The 26,944-nt window shown below is 43.3% G+C and overlaps 1 protein-coding gene across 1 annotated transcript; it reads left to right on the top strand.

The window, feature by feature from the left end:
- Positions 1 to 605: 605 nt before the first annotated feature.
- Positions 606 to 26,944, top strand: LOC120042733 (exportin-1-like). The gene is made up of 11 exons (XM_038987530.1): positions 606 to 758; positions 965 to 1,128; positions 2,007 to 2,141; positions 5,578 to 5,761; positions 6,001 to 6,107; positions 11,779 to 11,973; positions 15,544 to 15,712; positions 19,976 to 20,110; positions 22,015 to 22,174; positions 25,015 to 25,111; positions 25,414 to 26,944. Exons 1-11 carry the CDS (start codon positions 668 to 670, stop codon positions 25,558 to 25,560), a joined length of 1,584 nt encoding a protein of 527 aa, XP_038843458.1. The 5' UTR covers positions 606 to 667; the 3' UTR covers positions 25,561 to 26,944.

Here is a 26,944-nt window from a genome sequence, read left to right as displayed (position 1 = left end):
CAGGAGAATGTTGAGCAGAGTCTTTCTCTTCAGGAGAATGTTGAGCAGAATCTTTCTCTAGGAGAATGTTGAGCAGAATCTTTCTCTAGGAGAATGTTGAGCAGAATCTTTCTCTTCAGGAGAATGTTGAGCAGAATCTTTCTCTTCAGGAGAATGTTGAGCAGAATCTTTCTCTTTAGGAGAATGTTGAGCAGAATCCATCTCTTCAGGAGAATGTTGAGCAGAATCTTTCTCTTCAGGAGAATGTTGAGCAGAATCTTTCTCTCTAGGAGAATGTTGAGCAGAATCTTTCTCTTTAGGAGAAGGATAATAATGGGAGTTTGTTTGGTGGATGTTTAGTTGAGCTGATGGACATTGTGACAGAGGTGCAGGAGGGAAAGATGTGGGGGGTTAAACAGTGCTGCCTCTCTGGACACACTGGGCCTCAAGGATGAACACATCGCTCATCTATTGTCCAAAGGCTCTCTGTTATCCATCTGTCTAACTGAGTTGGGATTCTGTGTGTGTGTGTGTGTGTGTGTGTGTGTGTGTGTGTGTGTGTGTGTGTGTGTGTGTGTGTGTGTGTGTGTGTGTGTGTGTGTGTGTGTGTGTATGTGTTTAGGATCTGCTGGGTCTGTGTGAACAGAAGAGGGGAAAGGACAATAAGGCCATCATTGCCTCCAATATCATGTACATCGTGGGCCAGTATCCTCGCTTCCTCAGAGCCCACTGGAAGTTCCTCAAGACCGTCGTCAATAAACTCTTTGAGTTCATGCACGGTGAGAGAACTAACTCTGTCTGTGTGACTGGTGTACGGAGGTGAGAGAACTAACTCTGTCTGTGTGACTGGTGTACAGAGGTGAGAGAACTAACTGTCTGTGTGACTGGTGTACGGAGGTGAGAGAACTAACTCTGTCTGTGTGACTGGTGTACAGAGGTGAGATGTGTGTGTTTTCCAGCCTGTCTCACCCCCTCCCCCCCTCAGAGACCCATGATGGGGTACAGGATATGGCGTGTGACACTTTCATCAAGATCGCCCAGAAGTGCCGTCGCCATTTTGTCCAGGTGCAGGTGGGCGAGGTGATGCCCTTCATCGACGAGATCCTCAACAACATCAACACCATCATCTGTGACCTGCAGCCACAACAGGTAACACACACACACACACACACACACACACACACACACACACACACACACACGTGCGACGAGATCCTCAACAACATCATCATGATCTGTAACCCCAACAGATAGGTCAGCCTCAGGCCCTAGAAATGCACTGACTAGAGAGGACTATAACTGTCATTCACTCAACCAAAACTGAAAGGTGTGTATTAGGACATGTTGAAACAGGTTCAAACACATACCAAGCTGTAGAAATAGATTGAGTAGAGAGGACTCTGTCATGTCTACTGAAAACCGCTGGGATTCAGAACATATGAACATTTCCAGTCTAACTAATAAAACCCAGGTTGTCTTTCACTGTTTCTTGTATCTGTGTTCATTATTACTAACTCTGACAAAAGTTACAACTCTTGACCATCCCTCAGTGGTTAATGTTATGTTTGTGTGTATGTTCCAAGCTGTAGAAACACACTGACTAGATGGGACTTGATCTCTGTCTACTGAGATGCATCACGCTGACTCAGAGCAGAATCTAGTATTTGTGTATCTATATCTGTCTACTGAGAAGCATCACGCTGACTCAGAGCAGAATCTAGTATTTGTGTATCTATATCTGTCTACTGAGAAGCATCACGCTGACTCAGAGCAGAATCTAGTATTTGTGTATCTATATCTGTCTACTGAGAAGCATCACGCTGACTCAGAGCAGAATCTAGTATTTGTGTATCTATATCTGTCTACTGAGAAGCATCACGCTGACTCAGAGCAGAATCTAGTATTTGTGTATCTATCTCTGTCTACTGAGAAGCATCACGCTGACTCAGAGCAGAATCTAGTATTTGTGTATCTATATGCTCTGTCACATGTATGTGTGTGTTGTGTCTCCTGTGTGTGTTGTGCAGGTTCATACGTTCTACGAGGCCGTGGGGTATATGATCGGAGCCCAGACAGACCAGGCAGTACAAGAGCATATCATAGAGAAATACATGTTACTACCTAACCAGGTGTGGGACAGCATCATTCAACAGGCCACCAAGGTAATAATGAATCTGGTCACTCCTGTTATAATGAATCTGGTCACTCCTGTAATAATGAATCTAGTCACTCCTGTAATAATGAATCTAGTCACTCCTGTAATAATGAATCTATTCACTCCTGTAATAATGAATCTATTCACTCCTGTAATAATGAATCTGGTCACTCCTGTAATAATGAATCTAGTCACTCCTGTAATAATGAATCTAGTCACTCCTGTAATAATGAATCTGTTCACTTCTGTAATAATGAATCTGGTCACTCCTGTATTAATGAATCTGGTCACTCCTGTAATAATGAATCTATTCACTCCTGTAATAATGAATCTATTCACTCCTGTAATAATGAATCTGGTCACTCCTGTAATAATGAATCTAGTCACTCCTGTAATAATGAATCTATTCACTCCTGTAATAACGAATCTATTCACGCCTGTAATAATGAATCTGGTCACTCCTGTAATAATGAATCTGGCCACTCCTGTAATAATGAATCTATTCACTCCTGTAATAATGAATCTGGTCACTCCTGTAATAATGAATCTGGCCACTCCTGTAATAATGAATCTGGTCACTCCTGTAATAATGAATCTGGCCACTCCTGTAATAATGAATCTATTCACTCCTGTAATAATGAATCTAGTCACTCCTGTAATAATGAATCTGGTCACTCCTGTAATAATGAATCTATTCACTCCTGTAATAATGAATCGCTTCACTCCTGTAATAATGAATCTGGTCACTCCTGTTATAATGAATCTATTCACTCCTGTAATAATGAATCTATTCACTCCTGTAATAATGAATCTAGTCACTCCTGCAATAATGAATCTAGTCACTCCTGTAATAACGAATCTATTCACTCCTGTAATAATGAATCTATTCACTCCTGTAATAACGAATCTATTCACTCCTGTAATAATGAATCTATTCACTCCTGTAATAATGAATCTGGTCACTCCTGTAATAATGAATCTGGTCACTCCTGTAATAATGAATCTGTCCACTCCTGTAATAATGAATCTGGTCACTCCTGTAATAATGAATCTATTCACTCCTGTGATCATTCATTTTGCACATCTTTCATATTTTACATGTTTTGTAAATAAGCTAAAATCCCCCAGTGAGAACGTGCTACCCCTTTCCTGTAGTCAAAGACCTGTAGTAGCTACTCCTTTCCTGTAGTCAAATACCTGTAGTAGCTACCCCTTTCCTGTAGTCAAAGACCTGTAGTAGCTACCCCTTTCCTGTAGTCAAAGACCTGTAGTAGCTACCCCTTTCCTGTAGTCAAAGACCTGTAGTAGCTACTCCTTTCCTGTAGTCAAATACCTGTAGTAGCTACCCCTTTCCTGTAGTCAAATACCTGTAGTAGCTACTCCTTTCCTGCAGTCAAAGACCTGTAGTAGCGACCCCTTTCCTGTAGTCAAAGACCTGTAGTAGCGACTCCTTTCCTGTAGTCAAAGACCTGTAGTAGCGACCCCTTTCCTGCAGTCAAATACCTGTAGTAGCTACCCCTTTCCTGTAGTCAAATACCTGTAGTAGCTACCCCTTTCCTGTAGTCAAATACCTGTAGTAGCTACCCCTTTCCTGTAGTCAAATACCTGTAGTAGCTACCCCTTTCCTGTAGTCAAATACCTGTAGTAGCTACCCCTTTCCTGTAGTCAAATACCTGTAGTAGCTACCCCTTTCCTGTAGTCAAATACCTGTAGTAGCTACCCCTTTCCTGTAGTCAAATACCTGTAGTAGCTACTCCTTTCCTGTAGTCAAATACCTGTAGTAGCTACTCCTTTCCTGTAGTCAAATACCTGTAGTAGCTACCCCTTTCCTGTAGTCAAATACCTGTAGTAGCTACTCCTTTCCTGTAGTCAAATACCTGTAGTAGCTACCCCTTTCCTGTAGTCAAATACCTGTAGTAGCTACCCCTTTCCTGTAGTCAAATACCTGTAGTAGCTACCCCTTTCCTGTAGTCAAATACCTGTAGTAGCTACTCCTTTCCTGTAGTCAAATACCTGTAGTAGCTACTCCTTTCCTGTAGTCAAAGACCTGTAGTAGCTACCCCTTTCCTGTAGTCAAAGACCTGTAGTAGCTACTCCTTTCCTGTAGTCAAAGACCTGTAGTAGCTACTCCTTTCCTGTAGTCAAAGACCTGTAGTAGCTACCCCTTTCCTGTAGTCAAATACCTGTAGTAGCTACCCCTTTCCTGTAGTCAAATACCTGTAGTAGCTACCCCTTTCCTGTAGTCAAATACCTGTAGTAGCTACTCCTTTCCTGTAGTCAAATACCTGTAGTAGCGACCCCTTTCCTGTAGTCAAAGACCTGTAGTAGCTACTCCTTTCCTGTAGTCAAATACCTGTAGTAGCTACCCCTTTCCTGTAGTCAAATACCTGTAGTAGCTACTCCTTTCCTGTAGTCAAATACCTGTAGTAGCTACTCCTTTCCTGTAGTCAAATACCTGTAGTAGCTACTCCTTTCCTGTAGTCAAATACCTGTAGTAGCTACCCCTTTCCTGTAGTCAAATACCTGTAGTAGCTACCCCTTTCCTGTAGTCAAATACCTGTAGTAGCTACCCCTTTCATGTAGTCAAATACCTGTAGTAGCTACTCCTTTCCTGTAGTCAAATACCTGTAGTAGCGACCCCTTTCCTGTAGTCAAATCACCTAGTGGCCTCATGGCTGGTATGTTATTCATATTTTTCATCATTTCCTAATTAATAAGTTGTATAAATAAAATATATATTTTTTAAAACTGAAAATCTGGTGTTTCTATGTCAAACAGTTTTGTTATATTTCAGTCTTCTCTGACCCTGATTTAGTTTAACTTAATCCATTCATGTTTCAGTCTGATCAATAACACTGATCAAGTCACCCACACACACCTGGTAACCTGAATATACCAAATCTCTTTTCTCTCTAATGATGTCCAGCTGTCTTTATGGGCTATTTGTCCAGGACACAGATAAAGTTTAATCCTGAACTATAAAAAGTATTCTCCATTGAGGTTATTGATTGTAAATGATTGTTTTGTTCTTTGCAGACCCTAGGAGGAAGAGTAGCTGTTGCAGCTTATTAAACTCAATATAATCAGAATGAATAAACAAGTTCATCACATCTGTTTCTTCTCTAGTCAACCCCTTTATCATTGTCATGTTTTAACTCCATCCATTCACGTTTCAGTCTGATGATCACTAAAGTACCCTTCTCTTAAATCTTTACCCAGTACAGCCAGAAGAGGACTGGCCACCCCTCAGAGCCTGGTTCCTCTCTAGGTTTCTTCCTAGGTTCCTGCTTTCCAGGGAGTTTATCCTAGACACTGTGCTTCTGCATCTGCATTGCTTGCTGTTTGGGGTTTTAGGCTGGGTTTCTGTACAGCACTTTATGACATCTGCTGATGTAAAAAGGGCTTTATAAATGACATGTGATTGATTGACTCCCCTCTGTTAGAACGTGGACATTCTGAAGGACCCAGAGACGGTGAAGCAGCTAGGCAGCATCCTGAAGACCAACGTCCGGGCCTGTAAGGCCGTGGGACACCCCTTCGTTATCCAGTTAGGACGCATTTATCTGGACATGCTCAACGTCTACAAGTGCCTCAGCGAAAACATCTCCGCAGCCATCCAGACCAACGGTCAGTTGGGGGATGTTTGGGGGCTGGGCTGGGGGCTGGGCTGGGGGCTGTGTGTGTCCTTTCCTCATGTGTCTGTTCTCTTGGCGGTGTGTCCTTTCCTCATGCGTCTGTTCTATTGGCAGTGTGTCCTCTCCTCATGCATCTGTTCTCTTGGCGGTGTGTCCTTTCCTCATGCGTCTCTTCTCTTGGTGGTGTGTCCTCTCCTCATGCGTCTCTTCTCTTGGCGCTGTGCGTTTCAGGAGAGATGGTGACGAAACAGCCCCTGATCAGAAGTATGAGGACGGTGAAAAGAGAGACGCTCAAACTCATCTCGGGCTGGGTTAGCAGATCCAGCGATCCACAGATGGTGAGATACAGATATATACACATCTCACAGGAAGATATTGGTACTACATGTATCAGATATATACACATCTCACAGGAAGATATTGGTACTACATGTATCAGATATATACACATCTGGCAGGAAGATATTGGTACTACATGTATCAGATATATACACATCTCACAGGAAGATATTGGTACTACATGTATCAGATATATACACATCTGACAGGAAGATATTGGTACTACATGTATCAGATATATACACATCTCACAGGAAGATATTGGTACTACATGTATCAGATATATACACATCTGGCAGGAAGATATTGGTACTACATGTATCAGATATATACACATCTCACAGGAAGATATTGGTACTACATGTATCAGATATATACACATCTGACAGGAAGATATTGGTACTACATGTGTCAGATATATACACATCTGACAGGAAGATATTAGGTACTACTTGTATCAGAATATATTGTTACTACATACAGTTGAAGTTGGAAGTTTACATACACTTAGGTTGGAGTCCTTAAAACTCGGTTTTCAACCATTCCACAAATTTCTTGCTAACAAACTATAGTTTTGGCAAGTCGGTTGGGACATCTACTTTGTGCATGACACAAGTAATTTTTCCAACAATTGTTTACAGACAGATTATTTAACTTATAACTCACTGTATCACAATTCCAGTGGGTCAGAAGTTAACATAAATACACTAAGTTGACTGTGCCTTTAAACAGCTTGGAAAATTCCAGAAAATGATGCCATGGATTTAGAAGCTTCTGATATGCTTATTGACATAATTTGAGTCAATTGGGGGTGTACCTGTGGATGTATTTCAAGGCCTACCTTCAAACTCAGTGCCTATTTGCTTGACATCATGGGAAAATCAAAAGAAATCAGCCAAGACCTCAGAAAAAGATTGTAGACCTCCACAAATCTGGTTCATCCTTGGGAGCAATTTCCAAACGCCTGAAGGTACCACGTTCATCTGTACAAACAATAGTACGCAAGTATAAACACCATTGGACCACCCAGCTGAAACAGGTACAAAAGTATCTATATCCACGGTAAAACGAGTCCTATATCGACATAACCTGAAAGGCCGCTCAGCAAGGAAGAAGCCACTGCTGCAAAACCGCCATTAAAAAGCCAGACTTTGGTTTGCAACTGCACATGGGGACAATGATTGTACTTTTTGGAGAAATGTCCTCTGGTCTAATGAAACAAAAATAGAACTGTTTGGCCATAATGACCATCATTATGTTTGGAGGAAAAAGGGGGAGGCTTGCAAGCCGAAGAACACTGTGGGGAAATCCTGCACGGAGCCTTCACCGTGCGCTGCCACTTTAAGAGCTCATCAGCAGTCAGGAAGGAGGAGATAAAGACAGCTTTGGGGAGGAGCTCTTGGGTGGCGCGACAGTTTGATTGTGTGTGCTATGCTGCAGAAGTTTTGTTTGTTTTCAGCGTGTGTAGATTATAAAGTATTTAACTCAATCATCGGTGTGACCGCTCTAGGTCGTGGTTGTTTTCGTTTGGGACCGCGCCGGTTATGGATCCCATGGATTAGTAGCAACATTGTTGCGAAGCTTTAACATACAAACCAACAAACCATCGGACGGTCAGACAGTCAGACAGTACACCGGCTCGCCTGAAGACCACAGCTAAGATCTCTCTTGTTCTCTTTCTCTCTTTCTCTTCCCTCTGTCGTTCCAGTGCTTTACCCTGCAACAGACTCTCTATTTTTCAAATGCACTTCCCATTGAAGTTCATTAGAGCTGGACTATTACTGCCCTGCCAGAAGTATTTGGGTGGACATTTTAGTTAAAAGGGAGGTTGCTTGCAAGTTGTGTATTATTTGAACTGTATTGAGGGGGGGGTGTACTAATGACATGTGGCCGAGAAGATTGTGGACATTTTTAAGGCCTTTGTTGTGTCTATGAACACCCCCCCCCCACATTCATACCCTCTGCACTCCTCCACTGGAAGATAATACATATTACTGCAAATCCTCTGTTGATGACTGGGTTCTTTCTTGTATGAAGTTGCTGTTCAATTGCTTTGCCATTATTATTATTGTATGAGGTATTCTTGGTGGGATTACCCCTGCGCTGTGATGTGGGTTTTATAGGGTGTGTATTCTCTTTTCTCTCCACTGGCTATCTGGTAAACAGGCTACACTCTAGGCAGTCTCTTCTGCTGATGTGTGTATTCTCTTTCCTCTCCACTGGCTATCTGGTAAACAGGCTACACTCTAGGCAGTCTCTTCTGCTGATGTGTGTATTCTCTCTTCTCTCCACTGGCTATCTGGTAAACAGGCTACACTCTAGGCAGTCTCTTCTGCTGATGTGTGTATTCTCTCTTCTCTCCACTGGCTATCTGGTAAACAGGCTACACTCTAGGCAGTCTCTTCTGCTGATGTGTGTATTCTCTCTTCTCTCCACTGGCTATCTGGTAAACAGGCTACACTCTAGGCAGTCTCTTCTGCTGATGTGTGTATTCTCTCTTCTCTCCACTGGCTATCTGGTAAACAGGCTACACTCTAGGCAGTCTCATCTGCTGATGTGTGTATTCTCTTTCCTCTCCACTGGCTATCTGGTAAACAGGCTACACTCTAGGCAGTCTCTTCTGCTGATGTGTGTATTCTCTTTCCTCTCCACTGGCTATCTGGTAAACAGGCTACACTCTAGGCAGTCTCTTCTGCTGATGTGTGTATTCTCTCTTCGCTCCACTGGCTATCTGGTAAACAGGCTACACTCTAGGCAGTCTCTTCTGCTGATGTGTGTATTCTCTCTTCTCTCCACTGGCTATCTGGTAAACAGGCTACACTCTTGGCAGTGTCTTCTGCTGATGTGTGTATTCTCTTTTCTCTCCACTGGCTATCTGGTAAACAGGCTACACTCTAGGCAGTCTCTTCTGCTGATGTGTGTATTCTCTCTTCTCTCCACTGGCTATCTGGTAAACAGGCTACACTCTAGGCAGTCTCTTCTGCTGATGTGTGTGGGTCTGGTAGTGGTACTCTCTCTATTCTACTATTTTCCTTTCGGCATGGTTGATACATGCCTGGCGCCCGAACAAAATCTTTATCTTTACCACTCTATAATAAATACCGCTACAACACCATCACAACCGTGAAGCATGGTGGTGACAACACCATCCCAACTGTGAAGCATGGTGGTGACAACACCATCCCAAACGTGAAGCACGGTGGTGACAACATCATCCCAACCGTGAAGCATGGTGGTGACAACACCATCCCAACCGTGAAGCATGGTGGTGACAACACCATCCCAACCGTGAAGCACGGTGGTGACAACACCATCCCAACCGTGAAGCACGGTGGTGACAACACCATCCCAACCGTGAAGCATGGTGGTGGCAGCATCATGTTGTGGGGGTGCTTTGCTGCAGGAGGGACTGGTGCACTTCACAAAATAGATGGCATCATAAGGGAGGAAAATTATGGGGATATATTGAAGCAACATCTCAAGACATCAGTCAGGAAGTTAAAGCTTGGTCACAAATGGGTCTTTCAAATGGACAATGACCCCAAGCATACTTCCAAAGTTGTGGCAAAATGGCTTAAGGACAACAAAGTCAAGGTATTGGAGTAGCCATCACAAAGCCCTTACCTCAATCCTATAGGAAATGTGTGGGCAGAACTGAAAAAGCGTGTGCGAGCAAGGAGGTCTACAAACCTGACTCGGTTACACCAGCTCTGTCAGGAGGAATGGGCCAAAATTCGCCCAACTTATTGTGGGAAGCTTGTGGAAGGATACCCAAAACGTTTGACCCAAGTTAAACAATTTAAAGGCAATGCTACCAAATACTAATTGAGTGTATGTAAACTTCTGACCCACTGGGAATGTGATGAAAGAAATTAAAGCTGAAATATTTCACATTCTTAAAATAAAGTGGTGATCCTAACTGACCTAAGACAGGGAATTTTTACTAGGTTTAAATGTCAGGAATTGTAAAAAACTGAGTTTAAATGTATTTGGCCAAGGTGTATGTAAACTTCCGACTTAAACTGTATATCAGGATATATTGTTACTACATGTATCAGGATATATTCTGGCGGCAAAGTAGCCTAGTGGTTAGAGCGTTGGGCTAGTAACCAAAACGTTGCAAGTTCGAATCCCCTAGCTGACAAGGTACAAATCTGTCAATCTGCCCCTGAACAAGGCAGTTAAACCACTGTTCCTAGACCGTCATGTAAAATAAGAATTTGTTCTTAACTGACTTGCCTAGTTAAATAAAGGTTTAAAAATATATATATATATATATATATATTGTTACTACATGTATCAGGATATATTGTTACTACATGTATCAGGATATATTGTTACTACATGTATCAGGATATATTGTTACTACATGTAATCAGGATATATTGTTACTACATGTATCAGGATATATTGTTACTACATGTATCAGGATATATTGTTACTACATGTATCAGGATATATTGTTACTACATGTATCAGGATATATTGTTACTACATGTATCAGGATATATTGTTACTACATGTATCAGGATATATTGTTACTACATGTAATCAGGATATATTGTTACTAGGATATATTGTTACTACATGTATCAGGATATATTGTTACTACATGTAATCAGGATATATTGTTACTACATGTAATCAGGATATATTATTACTACATGTAATCAGGATATATTGTTACTACATGTAATCAGGATATATTGTTACTACATGTATCAGGATATATTGTTACTACATGTATCAGGATATATTGTTACTACATGTAATCAGGATATATTGTTACTAGGATATATTGTTACTACATGTATCAGGATATATTGTTACTACATGTATCAGGATATATTGTTACTAGGATATATTGTTACTACATGTAATCAGGATATATTATTACTACATGTAATCAGGATATATTGTTACTACATGTAATCAGGATATATTGTTACTACATGTATCAGGATATATTGTTACTACATGTAATCAGGATATATTGTTACTACATGTAATCAGGATATATTGTTACTACATGTAATCATGATATATTATTACTACATGTAATCAGGATATATTGTTACTAGGATATATTGTTACTACATGTATCAGGATATATTGTTACTACATGTATCAGGATATATTGTTACTACATGTATCAGGATATATTGTTACTACATGTAATCATGATATATTATTACTACATGTAATCAGGATATATTGTTACTACATGTAATCATGATATATTATTACTACATGTAATCAGGATATATTGTTACTAGGATATATTGTTACTACATGTATCAGGATATATTGTTACTACATGTATCAGGATATATTGTTACTACATGTATCCCAATGAAAGACAGCGGAGGTGTTTCAATTAAAAACTACATGACAAAAAAAAGACGTATACAACCTTGACTGTCCAACCTGACTGTTTAAAGCAGTACTTGTCAGTCCTGTGTGTACTCCAGGAATGGATTGGGAAACTCTCACCTTAAGAGTTTGAAAGACAACCGTGTTGGTCACTTAATCCTTAGTAACAAACACACACACACTGACCTCAGTCCTGTCCTATAATAACCTGATGAGAACATAACATTCCTCCCTCTGCCGTGTTGATCTGTCCGTTAATCCCGTCCTCTCTTCCCTTCCGGTGTTCCTTCCTTCCAGGTGGGGGAGAACTTTGTTCCGCCGCTGCTCGACGCCGTTCTCATCGACTACCAGCGCAACGTCCCCGCCGCCCGGGAGCCCGAGGTCCTCAGCACCATGGCAACCATCGTCAACAAGCTGGGCGGACACATCACCGGGGAGATCCCGCAGATCTTCGATGCCGTGTTCGAATGCACGCTCAACATGATCAATAAAGTAAGTATCAGCATTATTAATAGTGGCTATTGTTCTAAACTTTCATCTTGAAAGTTTATCAAATGTACTCTTAACAAGGCAGAACTCAGTGTGTCAGAGTGAGCAATGAGCTGTCGCCCACTCTTAGCTATGATGTGGGTGTGCCCCAAGGGTCAATACTGGGGCCCCTCCTGTTCAGCCTGTACATTAATGATCTGCCTTCTGTCTGTACTGGGTCTGAAGTTCAAATGTATGCAGATGATACAGTGATATATGTGCATGCAAAGAGCAAACAACAAGCTGCACAAGAACTCATTACTGTAATGGTCCAGGTTACAAAGTGGTTCAGTGACTTGTGTTTGCATCTCAATGTGAAAAAAACTGTTTGCATGTTCTTCACAAAGAGGGCAACAGATGCTACTGAGCCAGATGTCTGTGTGTCAGGGGAGAAGCTCCAGGTGGTATCTGATTTTAAGTACCTTGGCATCATACTTGATTCCAACCTCTCTTTTAAAAAGCATGTGAAAAAGGTAATTCAAATAACCAAATTCAACCTAGCTAATTTCCGATTTATACGAAATTGTTTGACTACAGAGGTAGCAAAACTGTACTTCAAATCTATGATACTCCCCCACTTAACATACTGCTTGACTAGTTGGGCCCAAGCTTGCTGTACAACAGTAAGACCTATTCAGTCTGTCTACAAACAGGCTCTCAAAGTGCTTGATAGGAAGCCCAATAGCCATCATCACTGTCACATCCTCAGAAAGCATGAGCTCCTGAGTTGGGAAAATCTTGTGCAATACACCGATGCATGTCTTGTATTCAAGATCCTAAATGGCTTGGCTCCCCCTCCACTCAGTATTTTTGTTAAACAGAAAACCCAAACATATGGCAGCAGATCCACAAGGTCTGCCATGAGAGGTGACTGTGTAGTTCCCCTAAGGAAAAGCACCTTTAGTAAATCCGCTTTTTCTGTGAGAGCTTCCCATGTCTGGAATACACTGCCATCAGACACACACAACTGCACCACATATCACACTTTCACAAAATGCTTGAAGACATGGCTAAAGGTCAATCAGATTTGTGAACATGGTCCCTAGCTGTGTGTTGCCGCTTTCCATGTCTGTTGTCTGTAACTTGTGAGGTGTGGAAACACTTTGTTGCTTTTATGAATTTTGTCTTGCTGCTTTTTGTTCTATGTTGCTCTGTCTGTATGCTACGTCTTGCTTGTCCTATGTTGCTATGTCTGTATGCTATGTCTTGTTCTATGTTGCTATTGTCTATATTGTAATTGTTTTTAATAACCTGCCCAGGGACTGCGGTTGAAAATTAGCCGGCTGGCTAAAACCGGCACTTTTACTGAAACGTTGATTAATGTGCACTGTCCCTGTAAAAATAAACTCAAACTCAACTCAACTCAACATGTTTAAGTCAGTATGGCTGTAAATCCCTGACATAGTAGGCAACATTTGTCAAAAGTACATTTGGTTATCAAAAGTACAAACTACCAAAACATTCCATGATGTGATTTATAAATAAATGATCTGGGCTCCTGAAAGGACTGATCTTAATAATATATAAACAACTTTTGTAAAGCTCATATTCTGAGCTAGCCATTAAAAGAGTCAATTCTACAGATCTAATTGAATCTGAACAATGTTTTAACTGGAACAGAATATGGAAAAGTCTGACCTTGGCATCCCATAATCTGAGGGTATAGGAAGCCTGGTTTCCGGGTGGGGAGGGAGGATGCGGGTGGGTGGATGGGGACTGAGGGGGTGAATGGGGAGGGAGGATGCGGGTGGGTGGATGGGGACTGAGGGGGGGAATGGGGAGGGAGGATGCGGGCGGGTGGGGACTGAGGGGGGGAATGGGGAGGGAGGATGCGGGCGGGTGGGTGGATGGGGACTGAGGGGGGGGAATGGGGAGGGAGGATACGGGTGGGTGGATGGGGACTGAGGGGGGGGAATGGGGAGGGAGGATGGGGACTGAGGGGGGGAATGGGGAGGGAGGATGCGGGTGGGTGGATGGGGACTGAGGGGGGGGAATGGGGAGGGAGGATGGGGACTGAGGGGGGGAATGGGGAGGGAGGATACGGGTGGGTGGATGGGGACTGAGGGGGGGAATGGGGAGGGAGGATGCGGGTGGATGGATGGGGACTGAGGGGGTGAATGGGGAGGGAGGATGTGGGTGGGTAGATGGGGACTGAGGGGGGGAATGGGGAGGGAGGATGCGGGCGGGTGGGGACTGAGGGGGGGAATGGGGAGGGAGGATGCGGGCGGGTGGGTGGATGGGGACTGAGGGGGGGGAATGGAGAGGGAGGATACGGGTGGGTGGATGGGGACTGAGGGGGGGGAATGGGGAGGGAGGATGGGGACTGAGGGGGGGAATGGGGAGGGAGGATGCGGGTGGGTGGATGGGGACTGAGGGGGGGGAATGGGGAGGGAGGATGCGGATGGGTGGATGGGGACTGAGGGGGGGAATGCTTTGGGTTATCTTTGTATGCATTGATTTGATTGTTTTTGTACCTGTAACCAACAAAATAAGTCAATTTTAAAGAGGTAGTTCACTGAGACCCCCATTTCCATACTGACTGTAGGGGGTCACTCTCCATGGAGTGTTCCATGTCCATACTGACTGTAGGGGGGTCACTCTCCATGGAGTGTTCCATTTCCATACTGACTGTAGGGGGTCACTCTCCATGGAGTGTTCCATGTCTATACTGACTGTAGGGGGTCACTCTCCATGGAGTGTTCCATTTCTATACTGACTGTAGGGGATCACTCCATGGAGTGTTCCATTTCCATACTGACTGTAGGGGGGTCACTCTCCATGGAGTGTTCCATTTCCATACTGACTGTAGTGGGTCACTCTCCATGGAGTGTTCCATTTCCATACTGACTGTAGGGGGGTCACTCTCCATGGAGTGTTCCATTTCCATACTGACTGTAGGGGGGTCACTCTCCATGGAGTGTTCCATTTCCATACTGACTGTAGGGGGTCACTCTCCATGGAGTGTTCCATTTCCATACTGACTGTAGGGGGTCACTCTCCATGGAGTGTTCCATGTCCATACTGACTGTAGGGGGTCACTCTCCATGGAGTGTTCCATGTCCATACTGACTGTAGGGGGTCACTCCATGGAGTGTTCCATTTCCATACTGACTGTAGGGGGTCACTCTCCATGGAGTGTTCCATGTCCATACTGACTGTAGGGGGTCACTCTCCATGGAGTGTTCCATGTCCATACTGACTGTAGGGGGGTCACTCCATGGAGTGTTCCATGTCCATACTGACTGTAGGGGGGTCACTCTCCATGGAGTGTTCCATGTCCATACTGACTGTAGGGGGTCACTCTCCATGGAGTGTTCCATGTCCATACTGACTGTAGGGGGTCACTCTCCATGGAGTGTTCCATGTCCATACTGACTGTAGGGGGGTCACTCTCCATGGAGTGTTAGTGCTGTGTGTTGCACACATTTTACAGCTGTTGTTCTACCAATACCAAGGACAACTTATCTTTTTAGTGCCTACAACTGTTGTCGGTTGGTTCTCATCAATATGGCCCGTCTCTCTCTCTCCCTGCAGGACTTTGAGGAGTACCCGGAACACAGGACTCATTTCTTCTACCTGCTGCAGGCGGTCAACTCCCACTGTTTCCCAGCCTTCCTGGCCATCCCTCCGGCCCAGTTCAAACTTGTGCTGGACTCCATCATCTGGGCCTTCAAACACACCATGAGGAACGTGGCCGACACAGGTGAGGCTCGAACACACACACACACACACACACACACACACACACACACACACACACACACACACACACACACACACACACACACACACACACAGGTGCTTTCCTTTACGAATGACAGCACATGAATGAAATCATCCACATGTATTGATCACATATTTACTAATGCTGCAGAAATCTTCTTTAAAGCAGCAGTATCCAAATCCATCGGTTGTAGTGATCACAATATAATAGTCATATCTAGGAAAGCCAAAGTTCCAAAGCCTGGGCCTAATATAATGTATAAGAGGTCATACAATAAGTTTTGTAGTGATTCTTATGTTAATGTAAATGATATTTGCTGGTCTGTGGTGTGTAATGACGAGCAACCAGACGCTGCACTTGACACATTTTATGAAATTGCTTATTCCAGTTACTAATAAGCATGCACCCATTAAGAAAATTACTGTAAAAAACGGTTAAATCCCCTTGGATTGATGAATAAAAAAACGATTGTATGGTTGAGAGGGATGAGGCAAAAAGAATGACAAATAAGTCTGGATGCACAACCGATTGGCAAAAGTACTGCAAATTGAGAAATAATGTGACTAAACTGAATTAAAAGATGAAGAAACTATACTATGATATAAAGAATGATAGTAAAAAGCTTTGCAGCACCTTAAATTACATTTTGGGCAAAAAGGCAAACTCAGCTCCATAATTTATTGAATCAGATGGCTCATTCATCACAAAGCCCACTGATATTGCAAACTACCCTAATTATTTTTTTCATTGGCAAGATTAGCAAATGTAGGCATGACACGCCAGCAACAAACGCTGACACTACACATCCAAGTACATCTGACTAAATTATGAAAGACAAGCATTGTAATTTTTTATTCCGTAAAGTGAGTGTGGAAGAGGTGAACAAATGATTGTTGTCTATCAACATAATAGCGGACGATATTGGCACTCCTATTTTCCATATCTTCAATCTCAGCCTACAAGAGAGTGTGTGCCTTCAGGCCTGGAGGGAAGCTAAATTCATTCTGCTAACCAAGATTAGTAAAGCCCCCTTTACTGGCTCAAATAGACAACCAATCAGCCGGTTACCAACCCTTAGTAAACGTTTGGAAAAAATGGTGTTTGACCAGATAAAATGCTATTTTACAGTAAACAAATTGACCACTGATTTTCAGCACGCTTATTGGGAAGGACTTTCAACATGCACGGCAGTTACACAAATGACTGATGATTGACTGAGATAAATTGATGATAAAAAGGTTGTGGAAGCTGTTTTGTTAGATATCAGTGCATCTTTTGACATTATCGATCATAGTCTGGATAAACGTATGTGTTATGGCTTTACGCCCCCTGCTATATTGTGGATAAAGAGTTACCTGTCTAACAGAACACAGATGGTGTTCTTTAATGGAAGCCTCTCCAACATAATCCAGTTAGAATCAGGAATTCCCCAGGGCAGCTGTCTAGGCCCCTTTTTTTCAATTCTTACTAATGACCTTTGAGTAAAGCCAGTGTGTCTACGTATGTGGATGACTCAACACTATACACGTCAGCTACTACAGCGGGTGAAATCACTGCAACACTTAACAAAGAGCTGCAGTTAGTTTCAGAGTGGGTGGCAAGGAATAAGTTAGTCCTAAATATTTACAAAACTAAAAGCATTGTATTTGGGTCAAATCATTCACTAAACTCTAAACCAAATCTTGTAATAAATCATGTGGAAATTGAGCAAGTTGAGGTGACTAAACTGCTTGGAGTAACCCAGGATTGTAAACTGTCATGGTCAAAATATGATGATACAACAGTAGCTAAGATGGGGAGAAGTCTGTCCATAATAAAGCCCTGCTCCGCCTTCTTAACAACACTATCAACAAGGCAGGTCCTACAGGCCCTAGTTTAGTCGCACCTGGACTACTATCCAGTCGTGTGGTCAGGTGCCACAAAGAGGGACAGGAAAATTGCAGTTGGCTCAGAACAGGGCAGCACGGTTGGCCCTAAAATGTACACTGAGAGTGAACATTAATAATATGCATGTAAATCTCTCATGGCTCAAAGTGGAGGAGAGATTGACTTCATCACTACTTGTTTTTGTAAGAAGTGTTGACATGCTGAATGAACCGAGCTGTCTGTTTAAACTATCAGCGCACAGCTCAGACACCCATGCATACGCCACAAGACATGCCACCAGAGGTCTCTTCACAGTCCCCAAGTCCAGAACAGACTATGGGAGGCTCACAGTAATACATAGAACCATGACTACATGGAACTCTATTCCACATCAGGTAACTGTTGCAAGCAGTAAAAACAGATAGAAATACACCTTATGGAACAGCGGGGACACACGCAATACACATGCTAACACACACTCTCTACACACACGTACATATGGATTTTCTATTGTAGATGCACTACATATACAAAAGTATGTGGACACTCCTTCAAATGAGTGGATTCGGCTATTTCAGCCACACCCGTTGCTTACAGGTGTATAAAATTGAGCACACCGCCATGCAATCTCCATAGACAAACATTGGCAGTAGAATGGCCTTCCTGAAGAGCTCAGGGACTTTCAACGTGGCACCGTCATAGGATGCCACCTTTCCAACAAGTCAGTTCGTCAAATTTCTGCCCTGCTAGAGCTGCCCCGGTCAACTGTAAGTGCTGTTATTGTGAAGTGGAAACGTTTAGGAGCAACAACGGCTCAGCGACAAAGTGGTAGGCCACACAAGCTCCCAGAATGGGACCTCCAAGTGCTGAGGAGCGTAGTGCGTAAAAATGGTCTGTCCTCGGTTACAACACTCACTAGTCTCTGGAAGCAACGTCAGCACAAGAACTGTTCGGGAGCTTCATGAGATGGGTTTCCATGGTGTAGCAGCCGCGCACAAGGCAAATATCACCATGCGCAATGCCAAGTGTCGGCTGGTGTGGTGTAAAGCTAGCCGCGATTGGACTCTGGAGCAGTGGAAACATTCTCTGGAGTGATGAATCACGGTTCACCATCTGGCAGTTCGTCGGACGAATCTGGGTTTGGCGAATGCCAGGAGAACGCTACCTGTCCCAATGCATAATGCAAACTGTAAAGTTTGGTGGAGGAGGAATAATGGTCTGGGGCTGTTTTTCATGGTTTGAGCTAGGCCCCTTAGTTCCAGTGAAGGGAAATCTCCAATGACATTCTAGACAATTCTGTGCTTCCAACTTTGTGGCAACAGTCTGGGGAAGGCCTTTTTCTTTTTCAGCATGACAATGCCCCTGTGCACAAAGCGAGGTCCATACAGAAATGGTTTGTCGAGATCGGTGTGGAAAGACTTGACTTGCATGCACAGAGTCCTGACCTCAACCCCACCTAACACCTTTGGGATGAATTGAAACACCGACTGCGAGCCAGGCTTAATCGCCCAACATCATTGCTGACTTCACTAATGCTTGGATTGACTGACCTTCATGTCTTAAAGTAATGATGGACTGTCGTTTCTCTTTGCTTATTTGAGCTGTTCTTGCCATAATATGGACTTGGTCTTTTACCAAATATGGCTATCTTCTGTATACCACCCCTACCTTGTCACAACACAACTGATTGGCTCAAACGCATTAAGGAAAGAAATTCCACAAATTGACTTTTAAGAAGGCACACCTGTTAATTGAAATGCATTCCAGGTGACTACCTCAAGAAGCTGGTTGAGAGAATGCCAAGAATGTGCAAAGCTGTCAAGGCAAAGGGTTGCTACTTTGAAGAATCTAAAATATATTTTTATTTGTTTAACACTTTTTTGGTTACTACATGATTCCATAGGTGTTATTTCATAGTTTTGATGTCTTCACTATTATTCTACAATGTAGAAAATAGTAAAAAATAAAGAAAAACCCTCGAATGAGTAGGATACATTGGACACCGTTTTTAATGTTTTTGCTTTGTTATTATGGGGTATTGTGATGTCATTATGGGGTAGTGTGTGTCGATTGAGGAAAAAAAACAATCATCCTTTTTAGAATAAGGCTGTAACGTAAGAAAATTTAGAAAAAGTCAAGGGGTCTGAAAACTTTTCGAATGCACTGTATATGATATATATATTGTGTATGTTCCTGTGGCAGGTCTTCAGATCCTGTATATATATATATGATACATATTGTGTATGTTCCTGTGGCAGGTCTTCAGATCCTATATATATATATATATATGATACATATTGTGTATGTTCCTGGGGCAGGTCTTCAGATCCTGTATATATATATATATGATACATATTGTGTATGTTCCTGGGGCAGGTCTTCAGATCCTCTACACTCTACTGCAGAACGTGACTCAGGAAGAGGCTGCAGCACAGAGCTTCTACCAGACATACTTCTGTGACATCCTCCAACACATCTTCTCTGTGGTCACTGACACATCACACACTGCTGGTGAGTACAGTACACACACGGATGCAACGCACACACACACTGACGATGAGCACGCACACACACACACACACACACACTGATGATGAGCACACACACACACACACTGACGATGAGCACACACACACTGACGATGAGCACACACACACACCCCAGCTAGCACATTTGGTTCCTTTGAAGTTGTGGGAACTGAAGTTTTTTCTTTCCCATTGGTTCTGGGGTCGAAGCCATACGTTTCCTGACTGGTAAATGGAAAGTTTATTTACTTTCTGAGAACGGAAGTGAACATTTTTCCTGTTCTGGTAACGTACTTTTTTAGGTTGCTGGGAGGTTCTGAGAACGTTTTACTCTGGTTCCTTGAAGGTTTTCCTAGAAGGTTTATATTAATTCTCTGAGCACAGAAATTATAGGTTATTTTGAGATTTTTAAATAACTTCCTTAAAACTTTCACTGAATGTCTCAATGAGACTTAAAAATAAAAAAACACTGCTAGGTTATTTTGGGTTATTTTTTTTAACTCGCACTGATAGGATACATAGAAATTAATTTCCTTAGGCATTAATCATGAGAACACATAGTGATGGGGGGAACATGTATACAGTTACATATTGGGAGATTATTTTTGATGATGTATTGGTTTAACAATATTATGTTAGTGCTTGTTGGCTGTACCTGCACCAAAACTCCAGTATATTTCCTTCATAGCTTGTTCTCCATCTTTTTTTAAAAGGGGGACAATTTGTTTTCAGCACTTTTATTTCCAACTCATTGTCTCATGGTTCTCTCTTGTCCCTCTGCAGCAGACATATGGTGAGAAATATGTTTGGAACATCAAATCACAAATAAAACCACAGAATACATATAATATCAGCACTTAAGTATTGTGATATCGTATCGTGAGGTCTCTGGCAATTCTCAGCCCTACAAGCACATTTCTGTTTTATTGTGACACGGCATCAGTGGGATTCAAACCTATAATCTTCTATTTTCTATTCATGAATTAGTCCACTGTGCCACCAGGATGCAGCTAGCATGCCATGTTTTTAACTCATACAAAGCTGTTCATTTTAGTCTATTCAAACAGACCCCATTTCAAAGGAAACAAGGACTCATTAAGATCAGCTGTGGCCATTCAGTGGGCGTGGCTAACACCTGAACACACTTAACAAGATGGAGGATAGAGAGTTTTGTTGATGCTGAGAACGGAATGTATATGTTTTTAAATAACATTCTTAGAACGTTACTAAAGCTTACAGAATGTTTTCTTCACGTTCTGAGAATGTATGTTTTTTCCAATTACATTCTTAGAACGTTCTCTGAACGTTACTAATGTTTTCTTGTGTTTTTTTAATGGAAAGTTTTCTTAACGTTCTTGGAACAAATTGAGAACATGATTTTAAATAGAACCATGAGGAAACCTGTAGGAAATGTTAAGCTGAATTACTGAAATTCCCACAGAATAACTTTGTTTCTTAATGTTCTCTGGACTATTTGAGAACATTCCCAATGTCAAACCAGTCGGAGAACGTTCCTAGAACATTACCAAAATTGTAACCATGTAAATGTAATCATGTTTGAACTTTTAGGAAATGTTTTGTTAAAGTAATGATATACAAAGCAAATAGCGTTTATTTTTTATCAAGTTAAATGTGCTGAGAATGTTCCAAAGCCAAGCAGCTATCCTGCACCATTCCCAGGAAGTTGTGAAAAGGTTTTATGCTAAATAGCCATAGGACAACCACGCTCTCACTAAGCTCTAAGAAACCTATGGTTCTCAGAACGTTATGTGCTAGCTGGGACACACACGCACAAACTGCCGGTAAGAACGCACGTCTCTTGTTCTGTTTTACCATAAATCCATATCACGTAACTGTGCATGTCTGGTTGTGTGTGTCTCTCTGCCCCAGGCCTGACGATGCATGCCTCCATCCTGACCTACATGTTTAACCTGGTGGAGGAAGGGAAAATCAACACCCAGCTCAACTCCTCCAACCCCGGCAACAACCAGGTCTTCATACAGGAGTACGTGGCCAACCTGCTCAAAACTGCTTTCCCACATCTACAGGAGTAAGTACCTTTATATGAACAAAATAAAACGCATCATTATTTCCATACCATTATTACAGAGAATCAGGCTAGTTATGCTACCCTCTGCCCATTGGCTAATTAGCTTATTCAATCCTGTCTCAAAATACAACACTGTCCCTTTAAAACAAAACAAAAAAGCTCTTTACTTGACTTGCTTTTCAGAAATGTCTAGAAATGTACATGTTTCGTGCTCTTTTAGGAAACAATCAAACAAACAAGGGGAAAACTATAAAGTTGAGTGAAGTTTAATCTCGTGCATCTCTGCACAGGCTGATGTTTCTTCTGTGTGGCAGTCTCCCAGGGGAGCTGCGTGCCCGCACGCACCTTAGAGGGAACATACTGCTATTAGTCAATAGAAACACAATGAATAACAGATAGTCCTTACTGCTATTAGCCAATAGAAACACATTGAATAACAGATAGTCCTTACTGCTATTAACCAATAGAAACACATTGAATAACAGATAGTCCTTACTGCTATTAGTCAATAGAAACACATTGAATAACAGATAGTCCTTACTGCTATTAGCCAATAGAAACACATTGAATAACAGATAGTCCTTACTGCTATTAGCCAATAGAAACACATTGAATAACAGATAGTCCTTACTGCTATTAGCCAATAGAAACACATTGAATAACAGATAGTCCTTACTGCTATTAGCCAATAGAAACACATTGAATAACAGATAGTCCTTACTGCTATTAGCCAATAGAAACACATTGAATAACAGATAGTCCTTACTGCTATTAGCCAATAGAAACACATTTAATAACAGATAGTCCTTACTGCTATTAGCCAATAGAAACACATTGAATAACAGATAGTCCTTACTGCTATTAGCCAATAGAAACACATTTAATAACAGATAGTCCTTACTGCTATTAGCCAATAGAAACACATTTAATAACAGATAGTCCTTACTGCTATTAGCCAATAGAAACACATTGAATAACAGATAGCCCTTACTGCTATTAGCCAATAGAAACACATTGAATAACAGATAGCCCTTACTGCTATTAGCCAATAGAAACACATTTAATAACATACAGTATACCCAGTACGTCATGTGTAGGATCCCAACCCTGAGGGTCATGGTGTGGTCCAGAGGATAGGATCCCAACCCTGAGGGTCATGTTGTGGTCTAGAGGATAGGATCCCAACCCTGATGGTCATGGTGTGGTCCAGAGGATAGGATCCCAACCCTGAGGGTCATGGTGTGGTCCAGAGGATAGGATCCCAACCCTGAGGGTCATGGTGTGGTCTAGAGGATAGGATCCCAACCCTGATGGTCATGGTGTGGTCCAGAGGATAGGATCCCAACCCTGAGGGTCATGGTGTGGTCCAGAGGATAGGATCCCAACCCTCAGGGTCATGGTGTGGTCCAGAGGATAGGATCCCAACCCTGAGGGTTATGGTGTGGTCCAGAGGATAGGATCCCAACCCTGAGGGTCATGGTGTGGTCCAGAGGATAGGATCCCAACCCTCAGGGTCATGGTGTGGTCCAGAGGATAGGATCCCAACCCTGAGGGTCATGGTGTGGTCTAGAGGATAGGATCCCAACCCTGAGGGTCATGGTGTGGTCTAGAGGATAGGATCCCAACCCTGAGGGTCATGGTGTGGTCCAGAGGATAGGATCCCAACCCTGAGGGTCATGGTGTGGTCCAGAGGATAGGATCCCAACCCTGAGGGTCATGGTGTGGTCCAGAGGATAGGATCCCAACCCTGAGGGTCATGGTGTGGTCCAGAGGATAGGATCCCAACCCTGAGGGTCATGGTGTGGTCCAGAGGATAGGATCCCAACCCTGAGGGTCATGGTGTGGTCCAGAGGATAGGATCCCAACCCTGAGGGTCATGGTGTGGTCCAGAGGATAGGATCCCAACCCTGAGGGTCATGGTGTGGTCCAGAGGATAGGATCCCAACCCTGAGGGTCATGGTGTGGTCCAGAGGATAGGATCCCAACCCTGATGGTCATGGTGTGGTCCAGAGGATAGGATCCCAACCCTGAGGGTCATGGTGTGGTCCAGAGGATAGGATCCCAACCCTCAGGGTCATGGTGTGGTCCAGAGGATAGGATCCCAACCCTGAGGGTTATGGTGTGGTCCAGAGGATAGGATCCCAACCCTGAGGGTCATGGTGTGGTCCAGAGGATAGGATCCCAACCCTCAGGGTCATGGTGTGGTCCAGAGGATAGGATCCCAACCCTGAGGGTCATGGTGTGGTCCAGAGGATAGGATCCCAACCCTGAGGGTCATGATGTGGTCCAGAGGATAGGATCCCAACCCTGAGGGTCATGGTGTGGTCCAGAGGATAGGATCCCAACCCTGAGGGTCATGGTGTGGTCCAGAGGATAGGATCCCAACCCTGAGGGTCATGGTGTGGTCCAGAGGATAGGATCCCAACCCAGAGGGTCATGGTGTGGTCCAGAGGATAGGATCCCAACCCTGAGGGTCATGGTGTGGTCCAGAGGATAGGATCCCAACCCTGAGGGTCATGGTGTGGTCCAGAGGATAGGATCCCAACCCTGAGGGTCATGGTGTGGTCCAGAGGATAGGATCCCAACCCTGAGGGTCATGGTGTGGTCCAGAGGATAGGATCCCAACCCTGAGGGTCATGGTGTGGTCCAGAGGATAGGATCCCAACCCTGAGGGTCATGGTGTGGTCCAGAGGATAGGATCCCAACCCTGAGGGTCATGGTGTGGTCCAGAGGATAGGATCCCAACCCTGAGGGTCATGGTGTGGTCCAGAGGCGGCGGTGGACGACCACAACACTGTTGTCCTGTTTCTCTATGTCTTCTAAGTTGTCTTGTCCCCCAGTGCCCAGGTCAAGGTGTTTGTAACTGGACTGTTCAGTCTAAACCAGGATATTGCAGCCTTCAAGGAACACCTGAGGGACTTCCTGGTACAGATTAAGGTGAGCCTTTTCCTCCACCTCCAACCAAGGTTCCTCTGTAAAAATATACATGGACCCCCTTCTCCCCTCCTGTGGGAGAGGACACCACAGATCTGTTGCTGTCTGTCTGTATTTGTGTGTGGTAATGTCTCTCTCTCTCTCTCTCCTCCTGTAGGAGTTTGCAGGGGAGGACACCACAGACCTGTATTTGTGTGTGGTAATGTCTCTCTCTCCTCCTGTAGGAGTTTGCAGGGGAGGACACCACAGACCTGTTGCTGTCTGTATTTGTGTGTGGTAATGTCTCTCTCTCTCTCCTCCTGTAGGAGTTTGCAGGGGAGGACACCACAGACCTGTTCCTGGAGGAGCGGGAGGCGTCGCTGCGTCAGGCGCAGGAGGAGAAACACAAGCTGCAGATGTCAGTTCCCGGTATCCTCAACCCACACGAAATACCTGAGGAGATGTGTGATTGAGACGTCCAGCCACATGAACCATACTGCTGTTACTGTACATACAGGCATACCAACAAACACACACAACGAACCCTAACAGAAGGAGGTGGGAGGCCCCCGGTCACTTTGCTGAGGTGCAGAGAGCAGACACGCCCGTCCTCATCCATCAGGTGTTTTGTCGACCAAAACCATGTCAATATGTAAATGACGACGTACCGCGTCACCCCGTGGCCCGTTATGCATAGCACCTACGCTACATTTTATATGGAGACTTCTGTGTAATATGTTTCCACTGTTTAACCCAAACTTCTATCGTTTATTTGGTCCCCTAGCTGCATGACATGATGCAGACGTATGGATCAGACTTCTGAACTTTACTTGTTTCCTCCCCTCCTTGTTCTCCCCTCCACATGTTATCTCTCTCTATATATATATAGTGAGACAGGAGAGTTTTTGTGCAACAAGGCATATGTGTCAAAAAAGTTCTCAGCAAAGAGGCTTCTAGAACTATGGTGTGACAGACTGGAAGGAATGAAGTGGTGTTCTAGAAGTGTGTGTGTGTGTGTGCGCACCCTGCGTCTGATTCCCAACCCAATGCATTGTGGTTAGAATGTGAAGCTAGCGGATTATGAAGGAAGGAAGTCTGAGAGATGCTGCTGTTTTCTGCGTCAGGTGGTCAGGCTAGCGGCCGTGCTCATTGGTTGAACCTCCGCCCAACTGAAAGAAACCTACTGCGTTTGGTCGACCTGGCTGTGACTGGGAGGCGGGAACTAGGAAGACAGGAAGGAGCATCATCGGAGCAAGACAGTCAGATTATGTGCATATCATCCCAATTCTATAGCACATGAATTACCATGGGAACATCATTATTATTTAGTGTATTTTTGTGGGTGTGTTGAGTGCGTGTGCTGTCGCCTAGACGACATGGGCGTTTAGTTTTCCTCTACGAGGATCGTTGCTCTTCATTAAAATGGACCTTTAACAGAAAGAAGAAGCGGTTATTGAAATGTTATTTATGGGTTCAAGATGGCTGCCTCTTCATAACAAACTCCTGTAACTTCTGTCAGTGGGCTTTTGAGATTGTGAATGGGAACTAATTGACATTGTTTACCATGCTAGTAGTGCTTCAACAACACGACCTAGAAGACGAGCAAAAATTAAACACAACTCGGTTTACATTTAATTTTGTATTTTTGCATTTTTTATTTGGATCTTTATAACATCTCTTCTATCCAAAATAAAACAAAAGGCTTTTTATTCCAGAGAGTGAAATAATTAGTTTAATTAAGCAACAAATGTATAATTCCTAATCCAAACTCAATCTGTAAATGGCAAATAGTTCCCCTTCTCTACTTGTTGTTGTGAGACTTTTTGAACTGATTAAAGTTGAGGATTTTATAACCAA

This window comes from Salvelinus namaycush, unplaced genomic scaffold, assembly GCF_016432855.1.
Source record: "Salvelinus namaycush isolate Seneca unplaced genomic scaffold, SaNama_1.0 Scaffold761, whole genome shotgun sequence".
Lineage (NCBI taxonomy): Eukaryota > Metazoa > Chordata > Actinopteri > Salmoniformes > Salmonidae > Salvelinus > Salvelinus namaycush.
This window is presented reverse-complemented; position numbering and strand designations above follow the sequence as displayed.

Bases quoted from the DNA above. Each gene is read 5' to 3' on its own strand.
- LOC120042733 (XM_038987530.1), top strand. From the start codon at position 668: ATGTACATCGTGGGCCAGTATCCTCGCTTCCTCAGAGCCCACTGGAAG. The intron at 759-964 runs GTGAGAGAACTA...TCCCCCCCTCAG, and splicing joins ACTCTTTGAGTTCATGCACG to AGACCCATGATGGGGTACAG. The intron at 15,713-19,975 runs GTGAGGCTCGAA...TTCCTGGGGCAG, and splicing joins GAGGAACGTGGCCGACACAG to GTCTTCAGATCCTCTACACT.